This window comes from Nerophis lumbriciformis, linkage group LG33 (genome assembly GCF_033978685.3).
Source record: "Nerophis lumbriciformis linkage group LG33, RoL_Nlum_v2.1, whole genome shotgun sequence".
Classification (NCBI taxonomy): domain Eukaryota; kingdom Metazoa; phylum Chordata; class Actinopteri; order Syngnathiformes; family Syngnathidae; genus Nerophis; species Nerophis lumbriciformis.
Window position 1 is genome coordinate 17,337,930 of NC_084580.2, and position 23,844 is coordinate 17,361,773.

The 23,844-nt window shown below is 38.9% G+C and overlaps 1 protein-coding gene across 4 annotated transcripts in view; it reads left to right on the forward strand.

Moving 5' to 3' along the window:
* Nucleotides 1-23,844, forward strand: part of ntrk2a (neurotrophic tyrosine kinase, receptor, type 2a) — a 261,742-nt gene that overhangs the window by 35,584 nt on the left and 202,314 nt on the right. For 2 of the 4 annotated variants that reach the window (XM_061928983.1, XM_061928984.1), the window contains exons 6-13: nucleotides 548-681; nucleotides 3,231-3,363; nucleotides 3,489-3,560; nucleotides 8,492-8,740; nucleotides 8,871-8,897; nucleotides 11,279-11,290; nucleotides 15,566-15,603; nucleotides 15,774-15,873. In XM_061928983.1, coding sequence (XP_061784967.1) covers nucleotides 548-681; nucleotides 3,231-3,363; nucleotides 3,489-3,560; nucleotides 8,492-8,740; nucleotides 8,871-8,897; nucleotides 11,279-11,290; nucleotides 15,566-15,603; nucleotides 15,774-15,873 — 765 coding nt within the window. The remainder of the gene's footprint in view (nucleotides 1-547; nucleotides 682-3,230; nucleotides 3,364-3,488; nucleotides 3,561-8,491; nucleotides 8,741-8,870; nucleotides 8,898-11,278; nucleotides 11,291-15,565; nucleotides 15,604-15,773; nucleotides 15,874-23,844) is intronic. The other 2 variants (XM_061928986.1, XM_061928985.1) reach the window with 2 other exon arrangements.

Genomic DNA, 23,844 nt, shown 5'->3' on the forward strand with positions numbered 1-23,844 from the left:
TAGTACCTCACACTCACATTTTAACAGCTACACCATGCTAGGTTAGCCTATTTATTGAAGAAATACAACATGATCAAACTCAACAGTTTCCACATCTGTAGCTGATAGTTAGCTCCAGGCTTTTAAGATGTGTAGCGAAGCCTACAGCACGCGAGGGAGACGATTGATTTTACACAGGGACAGGAACTGTTCGAATCATTAAAAAAGTCCATTTTGCAAAACAGCGGGTTTTTAAGGGTCAAATATTACCTGGTGAGTCCAATTGGTCAGCGCCTGGTCAGCCATGTAAGCGGGCGCACTCACTGAAAGAAGCGTCTCGCTGTGTCCAATCAGCTTGTTAGTAGACATGCATCAGTAACGAGCGGAACCACTTCTCTGTTTGTCTTTGTGTGTGTGGACTGTGGCTAAGTGTGCACTCCTAAAAAAAGGGAGCGGGGACACCGTTTGAATACAAGCGTTCTTTCATTGTGTGTGTGTGTGTGTGTTGTCCCTTTCCACCAACATTGACCACCGCCATCCTCTTCTTCGTCTTCTTGGTGGCGTGCAGAGCTTCCCATGGCGAGGCTGACCCCGTCCAGAGTGACCAAAATGGAGGGCTCCAACGTGCAGCTGTCCTGTGTGACCTCGGGGGTGCCCTCACCGGACCTCATCTGGAACATGGCGCTGGCTACCAACTACGAGGTCACATCTCACACACACACACACAGATGAAAAACACCATATTGCTAAAAGTATTTGGCCACCTGCCTTTACTCACATATGAACTTGAGGTGCCATCCCATGGAATTGTCCAAAATGTTTTGGTATCCTGGAGCATTCAAAGTTCCTTTCACTGGAACTAAGGGGCCAAGCCCAACTCCTGAAAAACCAACCCCACACCATAATTCCTCCCCCACCAAATTTCACACTCCGCACAATGCAGTCCGAAATGTAGCGTTCTCCTGGCAACCTCCAAACCCGTGACCGCCCTTGACTTTTTACTTGTTAATGGACTAAGGCTGTAACGGTAAACGGTATAATGATCATTTGCGATAAAATTCCCGACTGTTAGTAATACCGTTTAATTTGTTATTTACCGAAAAACCGTCATTTAATAATACATTTTAGGCAACACGAAGTCAGACACATGCGGTGTTTGGCTTGATGATCATGGCGGATTAACTACACGGACTTTGCTGCGGAGATTTCCCCTCGGAGTAAACGGAGCCCAGCCCAGCACTTGGTTTAACGTAATTTCCCGCCGTGCGTTTAAGAGCGCACTGCTGTGTTTAGATGGAGACAGGTGTGGACAATATTGGAGACACTTGTCCCCACACTAAAAGTATACAGCAAAGGAGAAAACTATTTCACACTTGACTGCGAACCGATCCGGTGAGAGCTGAAGATCTTGGCCAGATGAGGACCACATCATCTGCAAAAAGCAGAGACCTAATCCTGCAGCCACCAAACCCTAACCCTCAACGCCCTGACTGCGCCTAGAAATTATAATTATTATAATGTAATATACAAACCCTGTTTCCATATGAGTTGGGAAATTGTGCTAGATGTAAATATAAATGGAATACAATGATTTGCAAATCCTTTTCAACCCATATTCAATTGAATGCACTACAAAGACAAGATATTTGATGTTCAAACTCATAAACTTAAGTTTTTTTTTTGCAAATAATAATTAACTTAGAATTTCATGGCTGCAACACGTGCCAAAGTAGTTGGGAAGGGGCATGTTCACCACTGTGTTACATGGCCTCTCCTTTTAACAACACTCAGTAAATGTTTAGGAACTGAGGAGACACATTTTTGAAGCTTCTCAGGTGGAATTCTTTCCCATTCTTGCTTGATGTACAGCTTAAGTTGTTCAACAGTCCGGGGGTCTCCGTTGTGGTATTTTAGGCTTCATAATGCACCACACATTTTCAATGGGAGACAGGTCTGGACTACAGGCAGGCCAGTCTAGTACCCGCACTCTTTTACTATGAAGCCACGTTGATGTAACACGTGGCTTGGCATTGTCTTGCTGAAATAAGCAGGGGCGTCCATGGTAACGTTGCTTGGATGGCAACATATGTTGCTCCAAAACCTGTATGTATCTTTCAGCATTAATGGCGCCTTCACAGATGTGTAAGTTACCCATGTCTTGGGCACTAATACACCCCCATACCATCACAGATGCTGGCTTTTCAACTTTGCGCCTATAACAATCCGGATGGTTCTTTTCCTCTTTGGTCCGGAGGACACGACGTCCACAGTTTCCAAAAACAATTTGAAATGTGGACTCGTCAGACCACAGAACACTTTTCCATTTTGTATCAGTCCATTTTAGATGAGGTCAGGCCCAGCGAAGCCGACAGCGTTTCTGGGTGTTGTTGATAAACGGTTTTTGCCTTGCATAGGAGAGTTTTAACTTGCACTTACAGATGTAGCGACCAACTGTAGTTACTGACAGTGGGTTTCTGAAGTGTTCCTGAGCCCATGTGGTGATATCCTTTACACACTGATGTCGCTTGTAGATGCAGTACAGCCTGAGGGAACGAAGGTCACGGGCTTAGCTGCTTACGTGCAGTGATTTCTCCAGATTCTCTGAACCCTTTGATGATATTACGGACCGTAGATGGTGAAATCCCTAAATTCCTTGCAATAGCTGGTTGAGAAAGGTTTTTTTTAAACAATTTGCTCACGCATTTGTTGACAAAGTGGTGACCCTCACCCCATCCTTGTTTGTGAATGACTGAGCATTTCATGGAATCTACTTTTATACCCAATCATGGCACCCACCTGTTCCCAATTTGCCCGCACACCTGTGGGATGTTCCAAATAAGTGTTTGATGAGCATTCCTCAACTTTATCAGTATTTATTGCCACCTTTCCTAACTTCTTTGTCACGTGTTGCTGGCATCAAATTCTAAAGTGAATGATTATTTGCAAAAAAAAAAAAAAGTTTATCAGTTTGAACATCAAATATGTTGTCTTTGTAGCATATTCAACTGAATATGGGTTGAAAATTATTCGCAAATCATTGTATTCCGTTTATATTTACATCTAACACAATTTCCCAACTCATATGGAAACGGGGTTTGTAGATAATATAGACATTTACATCATGTGTTGCCTTTGACTTATATAAGGCTTTTATTTTTTTGCCGTTTTTTTGGTCCAAAATGATTCTTTCAACATTTTGGGTCGCCGACCCCTGATCTAGCTGCTGATTCAGAATGTATTTCTTCTCTCAGATCGAGACGTCGGGTGAGACTTCCGTGCTGCGACTGTCCAACTTGTCGTCGTTGGACCATAACAGCAGGATCAGTTGCACGGCAGAGAACATTGTCGGCGAGCAGGAGTCCTCTGTAGTGTTGGACATTCTATGTAGGTTTTCGCCCTATGTGCTCAATCCAATTAGATCAAAGGCTTCCAGGCGGAGCTAGAAAAGGACAGGCTTTCTGTTTCACTTCTTGTGTTAACTTTTTTTTTTTTTCCTTTTATTTCCTCAGTCCCTCCAAATATCACCAAACTGAGTGACGCCGTCAACGACCACCACTGGTGCATTCCCTTTAGTGTCGCAGGTAAGATGAACATTTGATGGTTGACTAAGCATCTTTATGACTGTACGTCTTTTCAAGGGACAGTGCAATAGGGACTAGACTCGGATGGATTCGAGAGTAGTCCGTGTCCAGCTCTAAAGCAGTTTAGATCTACTCAGAGGCCTTTGTGGTTAGAGTGTCCGCCCTGAGATCGGTAGGTCGTGAGTTCAAACCCTGGCCGAGTCATACCAAAGACTCTAAAAATGAGACCCGTTACCTCCCTGCTTGGCACTCAGCATCAAGGGTTGGAATTGGGAGTTAAATCACCAACAATGATTCCCGGGCGCGGCACCGCTGCTGCCCACTGCTCCCCTCACCTCCCAGGGGGTGATCAAGGGGATGGGTCAAATGCAGAGGACAAATTTCACCACACCTAGAGTGTGTGACAATCATTGGTACTTTAACTTACTTACTCTCCACCAGCGTTCTGATAATTACTTCACTGCAAAAACTGAAATCTAAGTAGTATTAAATATCTCAAATAAGGGTGATATTAGCTTGTTTTCTGTCTGATAAGATAATTCTTCTCACTAAGCAGATTTTATGTTAGAGTGTTTTACTTGTTTTAAGGGTCCATCCATCCATCCATCTTCTTCCGCTTATCCGAGGTCGGGTCGCGGGTGCAGCAGCCTAAGCAGGGAAGCCCAGACTTCCCTCTCCCCAAGCCACTTTGTCCAGCTCTTCCTGTGGGACCCCGAGGCGTTCCCAGGCCAGCCGGGAGACATAGTCTTCCCAACGTGTCCTGGGTCTTCCCCGCGGCCTCCTAGGGAGGCGTTCGGGTGGCATCCTGACCAGATGCCCGAACCACCTCATCTGGCTCCTCTCGATGTGGAGGAGCAGCGGCTTTACTTTGAGCTCCCCCCGGATGGCAGTTTTAAGGGTTTTGGTCCTAAATTGTATAAGACCGGGCTTGCTGTGGAACGCTCTCCCTGACCACCTGAGGGTACCACAGACTGTGGATGCTTTTTAAAAAGACTTAAAAGCCCTTCTTTTTAAAAAAGCCTCTTTTTTTTTTAGATATAGGCGTACTAGTTATAGCTATTTGGCTGTTCTAGTTTTTATCTTTATTTATTTATTTGGACTCTTACTGTTATGCTGGATCCACTATGGACTGGACTCTCACAATATTATGTTAGACCCACTCGACATCCATTGCATTCGGTCTCCCTAGAGGGGGGGGGGGTTACCCACATATGCGGTCCTCTCCAAGGTTTCTCATAGTCATTCACATCGACGTCCCACTGGGGTGAGTTTTTCCTTGCCCTTATGTGGGCTATACCGAGGATGTCGTTGTGGCTTGTGCAGCCCTTTGAGACACTTGTGATTTAGGGCTATATAAATAAACATTGATTGATTGATTGATTGATTGATTTATCATCTTATTTATTTTTTATACACTGTAGCACTTTGAGATTGTTTACTCAATATAAAGTGCTTTTTACAAATAAAATCTATTATTAATCTATTATTAATCTATTAAATGATCTCAGTAAGATATTACAGCTTGTTGCTGAGATATGATGACCTATATTGAGTAAAACATGCTGGAAACCAGAATATCAACTGTTGCAAAGCTGTGTCATTAACACTCACAAGAATAAAAAATACTTTTTTAAAGTAATAATTTCTTACTTCAAGCATGAAAAAACTCTACTGCCATCTGGCAGCTAAAGTCGATAGTGCACCCTCTCTAATTCGTCACGTTACATGTCTCAGGTAAACCGCGATGAATGGGGCCATGTAAACCCATTCCTACTGCAACACGTTCCACAAAACTTCCATGGGCCACAGAACAATCCGTTACATTTAGATTTTTTTTAGCAAGTTTACTTAATTAAAGTGAGTACACCCCTCAAATTTCAGAAAGCATTTTTATGACGGCGTGTCTTGCTGAGGGACAATACTATACTTTAGAGTAGTCAGTGTACAGCTAGTCGCGCTGTATAGGCTCTGCCGCTCCCAGTCTGTGGAACGCTCTCCCTGACCACCTGAGGGCACCACAGACTGTGGATGCTTTTAAAAAAGGCTTAAAAGCCCTTCTTTTTAAAAAAGCTTTCTTTTTTTTTTTTTAGATATAGGCATACTAGTTATAGCTATTTGGCTGTTCTAGTTTTTATCTTTATTTATTTACTTATCATCTTATTTATCTATTTATTTTTAATTTTTTATACACTGTAGCACTTTGAGATTGTTTACTCGATATAAAGTGCTTTTTGCAAATAAAATCTATTATTAATCTATTAAATGATCTCAGTAAGATATTACAGCTTGTTGCTGAGATTTGATGACCTATATTGAGTAAAACATGCTTGAAACTAGAATATCAACTGATGCAAAGCTGTGTCATTAACACTCACAAGTATAAAACTACTTTTTTTAAAGTAATAATTTCTTACTTCAAGCATGAAAAAACTCTACTGCCATCTGGCAGCTAAAGTCGATAGTGCACCCCTCTAATTCGTCACGTTACATGTCTCAGGTAAACCGCGATGAATGGGGCCATGTAAATCCACTACCCACAAAACTTCCATGGGCCACAGAACAATCCGTTACATTTAGATTTTTTTAGCAAGTTTACGCAGAAAGTACCGTGTTTAATAAAAGTGAGTACACCCCTCAAATTTCAGAAAGCATTTTTATGACGGCGTGTCTTGTCGAGGGACAATACTATACTTTAGAGCAGTCAGTGTACAGCTCGTCGCGCTGTATAGATTCACTAGCCACTGAAAATGCGTCGACCCACTGTTGTCTAAATATTTGGGAACTCAAGTGAGTACCAGGGTGAATGTATTTTGCGTACAAGTCAAATATGGTGGCAGTGTCTTTGTCTGAGGCTGCATGAGTGCTGCTGGCACTGGGGAAGCCGAGGTTCATTGGAAGGAAACATGAATTCCAACATGTACTCATTCATATTCTGTTGGCATTGGGGTTAAGTGGGGCAGTGACCAATCAGATCCAGCTGATGAAACTCAGGTGAATATAAGCTTGCTATTTGTAAGGCATTAGTGTGCACTACTGCCACCTATAGGACTGGAGAGGAACTTATTTGCCCAACATATATACTACATGACATGTTGGGCAAACGGATTTCCCTCATGGTGTTTTCTGTGCAAGGTTACGTTTCTGTACTTGACTCCAATAAAGTACACTGCAAAAAGTCAGTGTTCAAAAACAAGAAAAAAAAATACAAAAATGAGGGGTATTTTATTTGAAATAAACAAAATGATCTGCCAATAGAACAAGAACATTTGGCTTGTCAAGACTTTCCAAAACAAGTAAAATTAGCTAACCTCAATGAACCCAAAAATACCTTAAAATAAGTATATTGTCACTAATAACAAGTGCACTTTTCTTGGTAGAAAAAAAAGAGACCTTTTTTCTCAATATGTTGAAAAATATTCTTAAATTAAGTAAATGCTAGTGCCATTATCTTGACATAATGATATGCGTTCGGCATTACATTTCCTGAAACCAGCAAACTTATACTAAAAACTAGAGATGTCCGATAATATCGGCCTGCAGATACTATCGACCGATAAATGCGTTAAAATGTAATATCGGAAATTATCGGTATCGGTATCATTTTTCTTTTTTTTTTTCTTTTTAATTAAATCAACATAAAAAACACAAGATACACTTACAATTAGTGCACCAACCCAAAAAACCTCCCTCCCCCATTTATGCTCATTTACACAAAAGGGTTGTTTCTTTCTGTTATTAATATTCTGGTTCCTACATTATATATCAATATATATCAATACAGTCTGCAAGGGATACAGTCCGTAAGCACACATGATTGTGCGTGCTGCTGGTCCACTAATAGTACTAACCTTTAACAGTTAATTTTACTCATTTTCATTCATTACTAGTTTCTATGTAACTGTTTTTATATTGTTTTACTTTCTTTTTTATTCAAGAAAATGTTTTTAATTTATTTATCTTTTTTTTTTTTTTTTTTAAAGTACCTTATCTTCACCATACCTGGTTGTCCAAATTAGGCATAATAATGTGTTAATTCCACGACTGTATATATTGCTTGATATCGGTATCGGTTGATATCGGTATCGGTAATTAAAGAGTTGGACAATATCGGATATCGGCAAAAAGCCATTATCGGACATCCCTACTAAAAACTAATTTATTGTTCTTAATGGAAAGACAACAAGGCAACCGCTTGTTACTCTCGGGGTTTCCTAGCCGCTCAGGCAAATAATATTGTGTAAAAATGCAGTTTTCCATCAATAACATGACATCATCATGCCAAGTGCGTGCTCTTTCAGTCAATTAGTGCGCATATATACAGCCCGGCCCCCGGCCAACATTTTTTTAAATTGTAATTTTGAAGAATTTATCTGAATGTGCATGAACTATTTCTGTTCAAAATGGTTATAAATGTCACATGTTAAATGTTTAAATATTCAGTTTACTGTACTGTGCCAACAGTACTACTTTATGAGTACGTATTTTCTATTGTTTCATTGAAAATAAAACAGCAAAGTCCATTTGGCTGTCATCTGTTTTAATTATGGGACACAGTTTTGTCAAAATCATGTTTGTTTTTTTCATGCTTGAAATAAGAAATTATTACTTTGAAAAAGTAGTTTTATACTTGTGAGTGTTAAAGACACAGCTTTGCAACAGTTGATATTCTAGTTTCAAGCATGTTTTACTCAATATAGGTCATCAAATCTTAGCAACAAGCTGTAATATCTTACTGAGATCATTTAGGACCAAAACCCTTAAAACAAGTAAAACACTCTAACATAAAATCTGCTTAGTGAGAATAATTATCTTATCAGACAGAAAATAAGCAAATATCACCCTTTTTTGAGATACTCAATCTTACTTACATTTTCAGTTTTTGCAGTGTATGTAAGTGACGCAAGACTGAGAGTCTTTCATGTATGTCCCAGGCAACCCGGAACCTGAGATCCAGTGGTTTCTGAATGACAAAGCAGTGACTGAGGGCAAGTTCATCAAGACCTTGATCCACGACGTCACCGAGCGAGAGTATCACGGTTGTCTGCAGCTGGACAGTCCTACGCACCTCAACAACGGCCTCTACACGCTTGTGGCCAAAAACAAATATGGAACAGACCAGAAGCGCTTAGAGGCCCACTTCATGCGCAGACCCTGGGACGGTGAGGAGTCACACTTTACAGGTCAATATGGCACACAATGTCACACAATTCTGCACAAATCAAACGTGTTCTTGTTGTTTTTGCCAATAAGTGTTCATGGAATTTAAAGACAAAAACAATTATTTTGTATCTATTATTGTTTTGTGTGAAGGAACGGAGAAAGAATCATACTACTACGGTGAGTAAATTCTACGTCCTTTGATTAAATATCAATGTCTGCCAGTGCATAGAAGTATCAGGCCACACAAAAACCCAACATAAATAACCCTAGATAGAGCATGGAGTCAAAATATTGTGCGAAACAACTTTTTAGTAATTGTATGTGGTTAGGAAATGGAAAAGGAAAGATAAGAAAAAAAATTGCGAGTACCGTATTTTTTGGAGTATAAGTCGCACCGGAGTATCAGAATCAGAATCAGAATCAGAATCAGCTTTATTGTCATTACGCAAGGTAACGAGATTGAGGCCATTCCATACAGTGCGATGTGTGCATGCTAGAAAAACAATGTGCAAATATATAAAAATTAAAAAAATGTAGAAGTGCAATGAATATGGTGTGAAATGAATATATACATGAAAAAACAAAACAAAAACAGGGTGGTTGGTGGAATGGGTTATTGCACCGAAGAGAAGGCAGTTATGAGGGACAATGTATAAGTTGCACCTGCCGAAAATGCATAATAAAGAAGGAAAAAAACATATATAAATCGCACTGGAGCCCGGCCAAACTATATTAAAAACTGCGACTTATAGTCCGAAAAATACGGTAATTACAATTTGTTATTTTAATTACAAAATGTAATTTTAAGAAAATAGTTAGACAAGAATAAAGTTTTAATGTTTTAAGAAAAAACTAATATATCACTAGAATATTTTACATGAATATGGTTGGAATATTTTGACAAAAACGTTTAATTTTACGATGATAAAAATGTAAAATATAAGGGAAAAAAAGTTTTTCTAGCCCATATTAGGAAAAAAAAAGTTATTTAGTAGGGATGTCCGATAATGGCTTTTTGCCGATCTCCGATATTCCGATATTGTCCAACTCTTAATTACCTATACCGATATCAACAGATACCGATATATACAGTCGTGGAATCAACACATCATTATGCCTAATTTGGACAACCAGGTATGGTGAAGATAAGGTCCTTTTTAAGAAAAATTATAAAATAAAGTAAGATAAAAAAAAATTAAAAACATTTAAAACAATATAAAAACAGTTACATAGAAACTAGTAATGAATGAAAATGAGTAAAATGAACTGTTAAAGGTTAGTACTATTAGTGGACCAGCAGCACGCACAATCATGTGTGCTTACGGACTGTATCCCTTGCAGACTGTATTGATATATATTGATATATAATGTAGGAACCAGAATGTTAATAACAGAAAGAAACAACCCTTTTGTGTGAATTAGTGTGAATGAGGGGAGGGAGGTTTTTTGGGTTGGTGCACTAATTGTAAGTGTATCTTGTGTTTTTTATGTTGATTTAATAAAAAACAAAAAACAAACAAGAAAAAACCCGACACCGATAATAAAAAAACTGATACCGATAATTTCCGATATTACATTTTAAAGCATTTATTGGCCGATAATATCGGCCTGACGATTTTATCTGACATCTCTATTATTTAGTAATAAAGCGTTATTAATATCATAAGAAAAAACATAAAAATAACATTGTATGGGGTGGAAAAAAAAAATCACAAGAGGTAATGTCTACCCCCCCAAAATTTTTTTAAAGACTTTTTACTATTAAGTTGTAACATTATGAGGAAAAAACATGTAATTTTACAAGAACACAGTTGTAATACTATGAGAATTTGTTCTTACAACAATTAAAATAAACATTCTGAGAAAATAATTATTTACGGGGTATTCAAGGATAAAATAATAATAAAATAATACATTTACAAACATTATACTGTAAGGAAAAAAAAAACAATTTTACTCGAAAAAAGTTATAGAATAAAATTTTTAAGTGAAAAATATGACTTTGTAACCTTAAAACTGTAACCTTGTTATTTCATAATAGGACAACTTTTCCTTGAAATCGTTGTTGTATTTTTTTACTCAAACTTACTTATTTATTAAGAACAAAAGTTATAATTTATTCTTGCAGTTTTACACCTTTTACCTTGTTTTTTCACGTTTTTAAATCCCCCCGCCCCAATTTTAATTTTTTTTTATATTTTCGTAAAAATAATTGTTTTCATCAGTAATTGCAAGTTAGCACGCCTCTCTCCCTGTTTTTGTCTCACAAGTTGCTGAGGTTGCGTTGCATATTTACACCTTCTTGCAGCTAGGATTACACTAGCCTTTCCTGCATAATTGTCCAACCCTGATATTGTTGTGTTTGCATGTCAGTACGAGGTGGCGTCGTGTTTCTGTGGGTCAGTTCATTTATGGAGCTCAGACATTATGCATGATAGTGCTATGATTTGTAAGATGCATGTCAAAGAAAAATGTTGACTTTTTTGCAGTCTAATTTGTCTTTCTCTCTCTCTTTCTCTCTCTCGCCGCTTGTTAACACCACCTTCTCTTGGCTGCAGACTCCCCCATAGGTACCGCTATTATGTTTTTTCGGTTAAGCTTTATTAGTAGACTGAACACTTTATTTTGCCTTAAGATAATAATGGTCGATTGATTTAAAAATATGATAATGGTTTTATTTCCTTTGCACATGCTTAATAAAAATCACATTAAAGGAACATCACATGATTACTGTTGCACAATTCAGCATGTCTGAAAAGGAGCAGGGAGATGTTGAATCGGACCCGGCAACTAGTTATAGTTGGTTCACTTCCTGTGTTAAAATGTCACCATATTTCAAAAGGGAGAGAAAATAATGGATAATGTCTAGCAATATGATTTGATTTGATTTTTATTAAGGATCCCCATTAGCTGGTTGCCACAACAACCCACTAGTCTTCCTGGGGTCCACAAACTCAATACAATTACAAGTACCGTATTTTTCGGAGTATAAGTCGCACCGGAGTATAAGTCGAACCTGCCGAAAATGCATAATAAAGAAGGAAAAAAACCTATATACCGTATTTTCCGCACCATAAGGCGCCCTGGGTTAAAAGCCGCGCCTTCAATGAACGGCATATTTCAAAACTTTGTCCACCTATAAGCCGCCCGGTGTTGTAAGCCGCATCTAACTGCGCTAAAGGAATGTCAAAAAAACAGTCAGATAGGTCAGTCAAACTTTAATAATATATTAAAAACCAGCGTTCTAACAACTCTGTTCACTCCCAAAATGTACGCAAATGTGCAATCACAAACATACGTATATCAACATGGACAGAGCTGCGTGAAAAAAGCCACCCGGCCTCTTCGCGTAAACTTAAACTTACCTTAACCACTCGCTCATCTTTTCTTCATCCATCCCTTCGAGTTAGCTTTTATGATGACGCCGGCTGGAAAGGTCTCTTTTGGCAAGGTCTTCCTTTTGAATATCATCATGGGTGGAAGTTTCTGGCCATTAGCATGGCAAGCTAGAACCACAGTGAAGGATGACTTCTCATTCCCTGTGGTGCGAATATTCACCGTACGTGCTCCCGTTGTATCCACAGTGCGTTTCACAGGAATATCAGTTGCTGCGAAATAGTAATCCGTGTGCGGATGGAGAGATTGCGTCTTTTCATGAACCGGATCCCTGACGCTTAGTAGGAGCCATTTTGTGGTCTTTACAGATGTAAACACACAAAGGAAATGAAACGTACGGTATATCCGCGCGCTTTTTCTTCTTCTACGCGGGCGGGTGGTTGCTTACAGTAGAAGAAGAAGCGCTTCCTGTTCTATGGGGGCGGGTGCTTACCTTGGCGGTTGCTTGCGTAGAAGAAGAAGCGCTTCCTGTTCTACCGGGAAAAAAGATGGCGGCTGTTTACCGAAGTTGCGAGATCGAAACTTTATGAAAATGAATCGTAATATTAATCCATATATAAAGCGCACCGGGTTAAAAGCCGCACTGTCAGCTTTTGAGTAAATTTGTGGTTTTTAGGTGCGGCTAATAGTGCGGAAAATACGGTAAGTCGCACTGGAGCCCGGCCAAACTATAAAAAAAACTGCGACTTATAGTCCGAAAAATACGGTAAAAACATATAATTATCACTACCGTATTTTCCGCACTATAAGGCGCACCTAAAAACCTCCAATTTTCTCAAAAGCTGACAGTGCGCCTTATAATCCGGTGCGCCTTATATATGGACCAATATTGAGCCACAACAGGTCTCGCAACGTTTGATTTACTGTAGCGTCTATTCTATGCGCCTTATAATGCGGTGCGCCTTATATATGAACAAAGTTTTAAAATAGGCCATTCATTGAAGGTGCGCCTAATAATCCGGTGCGCCTTATAGTGCGGAAAATACGGTACACGAATACAGAAACAAATAAAAGCATCAATAAGAAAACAAGCAAACAATTTACAGTCGCAGAATAATAATTACCATATAAATATAACTACATAATACAAAAACAAACAAAAATCATCAATAAACAAACTAATTTACAGACTCAGATAAAATATTACTTTCCTTTTAAAAACCTGTTTACTCTTCTGCTCCAATATGGAGATAGCTTATGCAATGATTATTGTGTTTAAAATTGTTTTAAAAAAAGAAATACATGTAATGAAATATATTTGAATTAATAGAATATGAAATAAAATGTAATACGTACATTTTAAAATGTCTATAAGTTTGCATGTTGTCGAGGTACATTGAATCTGAGCATTATTTATTTAGGGCTGCAGCTATCGAATATTTTAGTCGATATATTGTAGCCTAATGCATATTTTAGGCAAAATAGTTTAAATAAAGAAATATTTTTCTGCTTTCCATAACCTTCATATTTTTTTTCTAATGAATGCACATCATCAATATTGCACTTTTAACATGTGTGCATTAATAATAATGATTGAAAAAAAAAAAAAAAAAAGTACTCTCCTCTCCTTATTTGCTACCAAAATGATCACGGCACCTACACACCACGGTTCTCAGGTGCACTCTATTGCAGCGGCCGTGCGGAAACTATGTCCATGTATTTAAAGTTCCCAGCACTCTAGATTTTATAAATTGTTATTACAAACCCCGTTTCCATATGAGTTGGGAAATTGTGTTAGATGTAAATATAAACGGAATACAATGATTTGCAAATCCTTTTCAACCCATATTCAGTTGAATATGCTACAAAGACAACATATTTGATGTTCAAACTCATAAACTTTATTTTTTTTTGCAAATAATAATTAACTTAGAATTTCATGGCTGCAACACGTGCCAAAGTAGTTGGGAAAGGGCATGTTCACCACTGTGTTACATGGCCTTTTCTTTTAACAACACTCAGTAAACGTTTGGGAACTGAGAAGACACATTTTTTAAGCTTCTCAGGTGGAATTCTTTCCCATTCTTGCTTGATGTACAGCTTAAGTTGTTCAACAGTCCGGGGGTCTCCGTTGTGGTATTTTAGGCTTCATAATGCGCCACACATTTTCAATGGGAGACAGGTCTGGACTACAGGCAGGCCAGTCTAGTACCCACACTCTTTTACTATGAAGCCACGTTGATGTAACACGTGGCTTGGCATTGTCTTGCTGAAATAAGCAGGGGCGTCCATGGTAACGTTGCTTGGATGGCAACATATGTTGCTCCAAAACCTGTGTGTACCTTTCAGCATTAATGACGCCTTCACAGATGTGTAAGTTGCCCATGTCTTGGGCACTAATACACCCCCATACCATCACAGATGCTGGCTTTTCAACTTTGCGTCTATAACAATCCGGATGGTTCTTTTCCTCTTTGGTCCGGAGGACACAACGTCCACAGTTTCCAAAAACAATTTGAAATGTGGACTCGTCAGACCACAGAACACTTTTCCACTTTGCATCAGTCCATCTTAGATGACCTCAGGCCCAGCGAAGCCGACAGCGTTTCTGGGTGTTGTTGATAAACGGTTTTCGCCTTGCATAGGAGAGTTTTAACTTGCTCTTACAGATTTAGCGACCAACTGTAGTTACTGACAGTGGGTTTCTGAAGTGTTACTGAGCCCATGTGGTGATATCCTTTACACACTGATGTCGCTTGTTGATGCAGTACAGCCTGAGGGATCGAAGGTCACGGGCTTAGCTGCTTACGTGCAGTGATTTCTCCAGATTCTCTGAACCCTTTGATGATATTACGGACCGTAGATGGTGAAATCCCTAAATTCCTTGCAATAGCTGCTTGAGAAAGGTTTTTCTTAAACTGTTCAACAATTTGCTCACGCATGTGTTGACAAAGTGGTGACCCTCGCCCCATCCTTGTTTGTGAATGACTGAGCATTTCATGGAATCTACTTTTATACCCAATCATGGCACCCACCTGTTCCCAATTGGCCTGTTCACCTGTGGGATGTTCCAAATAAGTGTTTGATGAGCATTCCTCAACTTTATCAGTATTTATTGCCACCTTTCCCAACTTCTTTGTCACGTGTTGCTGGCATCAAATTCTAAAGTTAATGATTATTTGCAAAAAAAAAAAAAAAATGTTTATCAGTTTGAACATCAAATATGTTGTCTTTGTAGCATATTCAACTGAATGTGGGTTGAAAATGATTTGCAAATCATTGTATTCCGTTTATATTTACATCTAACACAATTTCCCAACTCATATGGAAACGGGGTTTGTAATTACACTAGAACGATTAATCCAAGCAACAGAATATAAATATATATTTTTTAAACTGTATTAATCAATATAATCGAGTAATTGTTGCAGCCCAGATAATGTTTGTAAATGTATACATTGCATACTGCATGAGTCTTTATGACCCCTTATTTGTTTCTGCATCCACAGATGGGCCGACTGCAAACCCACCAGAGGACACAGTCGCTGTAAGTCCCCATGTCCGCTTCCTTCCCCCCCCCATGACCTCCATCAATTTGCAGCGGACATAATCAACATTCAGTTCAGCCCGTCCACTTGACAAAAAGAAAGATCTTATCCGTGAAGCTCTTGTTGGCGGCTGATGTGACTTCAATGGCGTTTTATCACATCCTTGCAGGTGTACGTCGTGGTGGGCATCGCCGCCGTCGCCTTCTCCGGTATCCTGCTCATGTTGGTGATCCTCAAGTTTGGCGGGAACTCCAAGTTCGGCATCAAAGGTAAGAGTGCGCTCGAGACGAAAGGATGGAATCATTTCACCCGGGATTATGGATGGATTCATGAAGACGGAATCTTTCCACAGTTTGACACTCACGTGTACAGTGGAACCTCTTAAGTTTAATAAGCACGCAGATGAACAATTCACAGTTTGAAAATATGCCTTTAAAGTTGCGCAAATCATCTTCCTATACATTAGAATAGAATAGAATATAATAGAATGGACTTTATGTGCATATAACGAGATTAAGGACTCTAACTTAAGGTGCGGTAGTGGGAACAAATATGGGACAAAAATAAATGATACAATAATAAAGATAAAATTAAGAATTGAAATAAACAGACTACTATAAAATTAAAATAATAAGCAATCCTGTACAATATACAAAACACTATACAAAATACCGTACAATATACAGAGCAAGACAAGAGTAGCAATGGAACGTTTGTAGATCAAAATGTAAAAGAATATGCAATTTAATTATAATAAAGTTTTGATTACGAAAAAAAACTCATTTCATTTTTATTTATCTCCTTCATTGATGTGCATCTTTGATAGACAATTATACCACAATTATTCAGTTATACATTTACACACCAATGCCTGAGAAGGAGCAGGATGAAGAAAAAATCTTATATTTTCCTGCCCCCTTCAACATAATACGTAGTCTTAATGATTTATAAACCAACGATTACATCCAAATATAACGAAAACAACAAAAAAAAACACACAAAAAAAAAACACAAGTGCAAAACTTCATGAAGTACAAACCGAACAAAAAAAAACGAAAGAAGTAATATACACCTCACGGGATGATACAAAACAAATACAAAACCAGGCAAAAAATAAGTAAAATAATAAATATAAAGCAAAATGTAAACACTTACGGCTGTTTTAATCACGAGAAAAATGTAATAATTTGTAATTACGAGGGAAAAAGGAGGAATTTTACCAAATCGGAGTAAAATTAATGTTGTAACTATGAGAAAAAAAAAAACAGACCTTTTGCAAGAATAAATGCACACTATGAGAAAGAAGTTTATCAGAATAAACTTGTAATATAAGACTGTGAGGAGGCGTGGCCTGCAGGCCTGCAGCGAGGCGGGGTGTGCCGGGGCCGGCTCCGAGATCGGCGACAGGTGCGTAGATGGCCCACCTGGGCGCAGTTGTCTACAAAAGGGCAGCAGCCGAGAAGGACGAGGTTGGTGGAAGCGAGGAGGAACGCGAGTGACAGGGAGAAAAGACAACACCAGACAATTGCTGAAAAGCCTACAAATATTGCAAAATAAACACCATTGTAAACCTGAGCCGGAGGGCGTGTGGCCGTGGTCTGTCGGCCCAAGAAAAACCCAGCACAGAGAACTTCACAAGTGAGACAAGCCGACAGACCACGGCCACACGCCCTCCGGCTCAGGTTTACAATGGTGTTTATTTTGCAATATTTGTAGGCTTTTTAGCAATTGTCTCGCGTTGTCTTTTCTCCCTGTCACTCGCGTTCCTCCTCGCTTCCACCAACCTCGTCCTTCTCGGCTGCTGCCCTTTTGTAGAGTGACAAGTGATCAGAAAACTGCGTCCAGGTGGGCCATCTACGCAACTGTCGCCGATCTCGGAGCCGGCCCCGGCTCACCCCGCCTCGCTGCAGGCCTGCAGGCCACGCCTCCTCACAGTCTTATATTACAAGTTTATTCTGATAAACTTCTTTCTCATAGTGTGCATTTATTCTTGCAAAAGGTCTGTTTTTTTTCTCATAGTTACAACATTAATTTTACTCCGATTTGGTAAAATTCCTCCTTTTTCCCTCGTAATTACAAATTATTACATTTTTCTCGTGATTAAAACAGCCGTAAGTGTTTACATTTTGCTTTATATTTATTATTTTACTTATTTTTTGCCTGGTTTTGTATTTGTTTTGTATCATCCCGTGAGGTGTATATTACTTCTTTTGTTTTTTTTTGTTCGGTTTGTACTTAAAGAAGTTTTGCACTTGTGTTTTTTTTTGTGTGTTTTTTTTGTTGTTTTCGTTATATTTGGATGTAATCGTTGGTTTATAAATTTCATAAAAAAACAAAACAAAACTGTGAAGTTAAATTTGAAGTACCACTGATAGTCACACACACACTAGGTGTGGGGAAATTACCCTCTGCGTTTGACCCATCCCCTTGTTCCACCCCTTGGGAGGTGAGGGGAGCGGTGAGCAGCAGAGGTGGCCGCGCTTGGGAATCATTTTGATGATTTAACCCCCAATTCCAACCCTTCATGCTGAGTGCCAAGCAGGGAGGTAATGGGTCCCATTTTTATAGTCTTTGTGGGGGGCGTAGTCGGGGTGACGCGGGGCATGGTTAAGAGGGGAGGAGTATATTGACAGCTAGAATTCACCAAGTCAAGTATTTCATGCATACATATATATATATATGTATATATATATATGTATATATATATATATATATATATATATATATATATATATATATATATATATATATATATATATACTGTATATATAAGTCAAGTATTTCATACATATATATATATATATATGTATGAAATACTTGACTTGGTGAAATATATATATATATATATATATATATATATATATATATCTGAGAGCTTCAAAATGTAATGAATACAATGCTAAAGTTGTTGATAAACAAGCAATTATTTTAATAATTAAATATGGTCATTTTAAATGAATTATTATGATAATTTAAAATGAATGATTTCAAATATGTTTATTTTAATGTATAATTCTATGGCTGGATGTAATAAGGAGTCAGGAAAAAATACAAATAAAAATACAATTAATTTTGATGTTTTTAGCAAAATATAGTAAAAATGTATTTATTTATTTATTTTTTTAAAAATTAATAAATATATTTATTTTTAAGTAAGATAAACATAATAATACAATTTATCTCTAGTCTGGATGATTTAGTTCTGGTCACCCTGGCTGTCCTCACTCAGGTCCGCATGGAGCTGGAGGGGGCGTGGCCTCCAGCTCCGGCTGAAAATCGGGAGATTTTCGGGAGAATATTTGTCCCGGGAGGTTTTCCGGTGAGGCGCTGAATTTCGGGAGTCTCCCGGAAAATTCGGGAGGGTTGGCAAGTATGCTCATATCGGCCATCTCCCAAGTGTTCCCCATTAGAAGCGACACAAACACCAAGGATTGTAACGCCTGGTTCTTCATCCAATCTTCCAATAGTGGACAGTTAGACCCAGAAACTGATTATTTCCGATAATTTTCGACGGGAAAAAAACGACATAATCAAAGAGCTATTGTAAACTTGAAAGGTTCCACTGCAATAGTCACCAGTGTGGTTGTGGAATGGTCACCATGGTGGCGTACGGATATAGATAAATCATGAATAAGACATAAGTCCATGAATCCATCCGGTCCAGGTGGAAACAGCCGCCAAATGAAAGGACGTAGACACTTTTTGTCATTTCACTCTCAACTCCCATGTCTTGTCAGTGGCTCTCAATCCCAAGTAGAAACTAAAACTAAACTATCTTGTTTTTTTTATGATTATTATTATAGAAGCAGCATTCTATTTCGGAGCACCTCCACTACTAATGCTTCGAGGTGATCTGACCACTGACCAAACATGTGCCTTTGATGAGTTGGGTGTGTTTGTTCCAAGGTCTAAAAGTGTAACTAATGTAATGTAGTGTGTAGATTTGACTAATACTGGTGCTTGGCTTCCCTCATGCTTTCTCAACTAATCATAACAGCTGAATAATACTGTACATGCATGTCTTTCTACATAATCAATTGGGGCTGTTTTATAGGCTTTAAACAAAGTGTCCTACTATTTTAAAATGCTAATTTGCCTGCAGGAGACTCACTTAGATGTTTTAAGCGCAGTATTTTGGCAGTGATTGATTAATAGGCCCCCTGAGAGGCGGTGTGGGCGTGACAGATGAGCCCTGTGCTGTGTGTGTGTGTTTGTGTTTTTGTGGTCTTCTTTCGCCAGGGGGTAACAGATGTGGTCACTTGGAAGGGAAAGACCTCTTTAAAGGCCTACTGAAATGCGATTTTCTTATTTAAACGGGGATAGCAGGTCCATTCTATACTTGATCATTTTGCGATATTGCCATATTTTTGCTGAAAGGATTTAGTAGAGAACATCGACGATAAAGTTCGCAACTTTTGGTCGCTGATAAAAAAGCTTTGCCTGTACCGGAAGTAGCAGACGAGTAGCGTGACGTCAGGTTGTGGAGCACATTGTTTACAATCATGGCCACCAGCAGCGAGAGCGATTCCGACCGAGAAAGCGACGATTTCCCCATTAATTTGAGCGAGGATAAAAGTTTCGTGGATGAGGAAAGTGAGAGTGAAGGACTAGAGGGCAGTGGGAGCGATTCAGATAGGGAAGATGCTGTGAGAGGCGGGTGGGACCTGATATTCAGCTGGGAATGACTAAAACAGTAAATAAACACAAGACATATATATACTCTATTAGCCACAACACAACCAGGCTTATATTTAATATGCCACAAATCAATCCCGCATAACAAACACCTCCCCCCTCCCGTCCGTATAACCCGCCAATACAACTCAAACACCTGCACAACACACTCAATCCCACAGCCCAAAGTACCGTTCACCTCCCCAAAGTTCATACAGCACATATAGTTCCCCAAAGTCCCCAAAGTTACGTACGTGACGTGCACATAGCGGCATGCGTACTCACGGTACCGCGTCTGCGCATCCAACTCAAAGTCGTCCTGGTAAGAGTCTCTGTTGTCCCAGTTCTCCGCAGGCCAATGGTAAAGCTTGACTGTCATCTTCCGGGAATGTAAACAATGAAACACCTGCTGTGTTTGTGTTACTGCAGTCGGCCGCAAGTACAGTTCACCTCCCCAAAGTTCATACAGCACATATATTTCCCCAAAGTATCCCAAAGTTACGTACGTGAGACTTTTTGAGACTTTTATTAGTAGGTTACACAGTGAAGTACATATTCCGTACAATTGACCACTAAATGGTAACACCCGAATAAGTTTTTCAACTTGTTTAAGTCGGGGTCCACTTAAATTGATTCATGATACAGATATATACTATCATATATACTATCATCATAATACAGTCATCACACAAGATAATCATCAGGGTGTATACATTGAATTATTTACGTGACATGCACATAGCGGCACGCATGTATGGGCAAGCGATCAAATGTTTGGAAGCGTACTCACGGTACCGTGTCTGCGTATCCAACTCAAAGTCCTCCTGGTAAGAGTCTCTGTTGTCCCAGTTCTCCACAGGCCAATGGTAAAGCTTGACTGTCATCTTCCGGGAATGTAAACAATGAAACACCGGCTGTGTTTGTGTTGCTGCAGTCGGCCGCAATACACCGCTTCCCACCTACAGCTTTCTTCTTTGCTGTCTCCATTGTTCATTGAACAAATTGCAAAAGATTCACCAACACAGATGTCCAGAATACTGTGGAATTTTGCGATGAAAACAGACGACTTAATAGCTGGCCACCATGCTGTCCCAAAATGTCCGCTACAATGCGTGACGTCACGCGCAGACGTCATCATACCAAGACGTTTTCAGCTGGATATTTCGCGCGAAATTTAAAATTGCACTTTAGTAAGCTAACCCGGCCGTATTGGCATGTGTTGCAATGTTAAGATTTCATCATTGATATATAAACTGTCGGACTGCGTTTCAGTAGGCCTTTAATACCTCATAGCTGCCTCCTGACGTCTGCATTTGCGTGGTTCTTAGCATTGTTAGATGGCAAATATATGTTGGATGTTATGCCACATCATTATTATAACATATCGATTTGCAGAGTTGTTTATTTCAAAGGGAACACTTGACATTGACGTGTAACCTAGTCAGTGGCCTAGTGGTTAGAGTGTCCGCCCTGAGATCGGTAGGTTGTGAGTTCAAATCCCGGCCGAGTCATACCAAAGACTATAAAAATGGGACCCATTACCTCCCTGCTTGGCACTCAGCATCAAGGGTTGGAATTGGGGGTTAAATCACCAAAAATGATTCCCGGGCGCGGCCACCGCTGCTGCCCACTGCTCCCCTCACCTCCCAGGGGGTGATCAAGGGTGATGGGTCAAATGCAGAGAATAATCTCGCCACACCTAGTGTGTGTGTGACAATCATTGGTACTTTAACTTTAACTTTAACTTTTAAATGTGTGATTTATGTTTAAATTACAAAACACAGTACACATTAGTGTTGTAACGATACCAATATTTTGGTACCGGTACTAAAATTATTTCGATACTTTTCGTTACTTTTCTAAACAAAGAGGACCACAAAAAAATTGCATTATTGGCTTTATTTTAACAAGAAATCTTAGGGTACATTACACATATGTTTATTTTATTGCAAGTTTGTCCTTAAATAAAATAGTGAACATACTAGACAACTTGTCTTTTAGTAGTAAGTAAACAAACAAAGGCTTCTAATTAGTCTGCTGACATATGCAGTAACATATTGTGTCATTTATCATTTTATTATTTTGTCAACATTATTAAGGACAAGTGGTAGAAAATGAATTATTAATCTACTTGTTCATTTACTGTTAATATCTGCTTACTTTCTCTTTTTAACATGTTCTATCTACACTTTTGTTAAAATGTAATAATCATTTATTCTTCTGTTGTTTGATACGTTACATTAGTTTTGGACGATACCACATATTTGGGTATCAATCCGATACCAAGTCGTTACAGGATCATACATTGGTCATATTCAAAGTCCTCATGTGTCCAGGGACATATTTTCTGAGTTTATAAACATAATATACATTTTTTTTAAGACAAAAGAAGATGTGATGCCAAAAAATATCTATGTAATCATAGTAGTATCGACTAGATACGTGCCTGTACTTGATATCATTACAGTGGATGTTAGGTTTCCATGGCATTTGTTTACATTTTGTTGCCGGTGAGCTACGGTGTGTAGTGAAGCATGTTTAGCTATTCCTCGTCCTGCAGGGACTTGTAAGAAACTTATTTTATTTGTCGCCATGGAGGCGAGGATTAGTGATTTAGAAGTAGCTAAAACACTGACGACAGCGGATTGACGTTAGCCGCTAGCTAGCTAGCCATGTCTTAAAGCACCTCTTCCTGAGAGCGTTTCAGTGTTATAACTTTACCTTTATCGTTAGTTTTTAAGCCAAAATGCGTCCGTTCTCCCTTTTCTGTCCACACACTGTGTCTGCTTGTAAGTACTCTGTGATTGTGCGCTGCCGAACATGCTCCTCTGCTCGTAAACCAGCAATGACACGACATGCGGGAGCGGTACTTTTCAGAGATGGTATAGTACCGAGAATGATTCATTAGTATCGCGGTACTATACTAATACCGGTATACCGTACAACCCTAGTACATATATAACTAGTATTAAAATTAAAGGTGCTGTGGTAGACACTCACTGCCAGAAATGTACTTTTTTCCACAAATACATAAACAATTGATAAAATACAGTTCATAATATACTGTACATGTTATCACTTCCATTGTCAAAAATGTAGACACACATACCCGTTCAAAAACATGACTGGTGCAGTGCTTTATTTTGGTTATATGTTTCTATTTGCTTGCTAATGTTGTTGCTTTGGCTGGAACAGTTGTCATTGCAGTGTTTGAGAACCTATTGTATTGAATATTGTGTTTTTTATGGAAGTTGTAAGCATTCTGGTTAAATGCACCGATACTTTTCGATGGTGCATTGTTGTGTGTTCTGTGGTGTATCTGATGATACTGAATCTGTGACATAATCCGCATATTTCGACACACATTAAGTTGGGAACGTGTGAAGAAAGATCCTATGTTTTGAGAATGGGGCTTGGTTCATTTGTCAAAATCAGCACTTTTATTGACATTTAATTTTTGTACTACAGACCGTAGAGACACCAATTTTTAAATTTAATTTTAGTAATTTATTTTGGTGCTATTTATGTTTCTACAAATTGCTGATTGATTTGAATGTCATATGTCA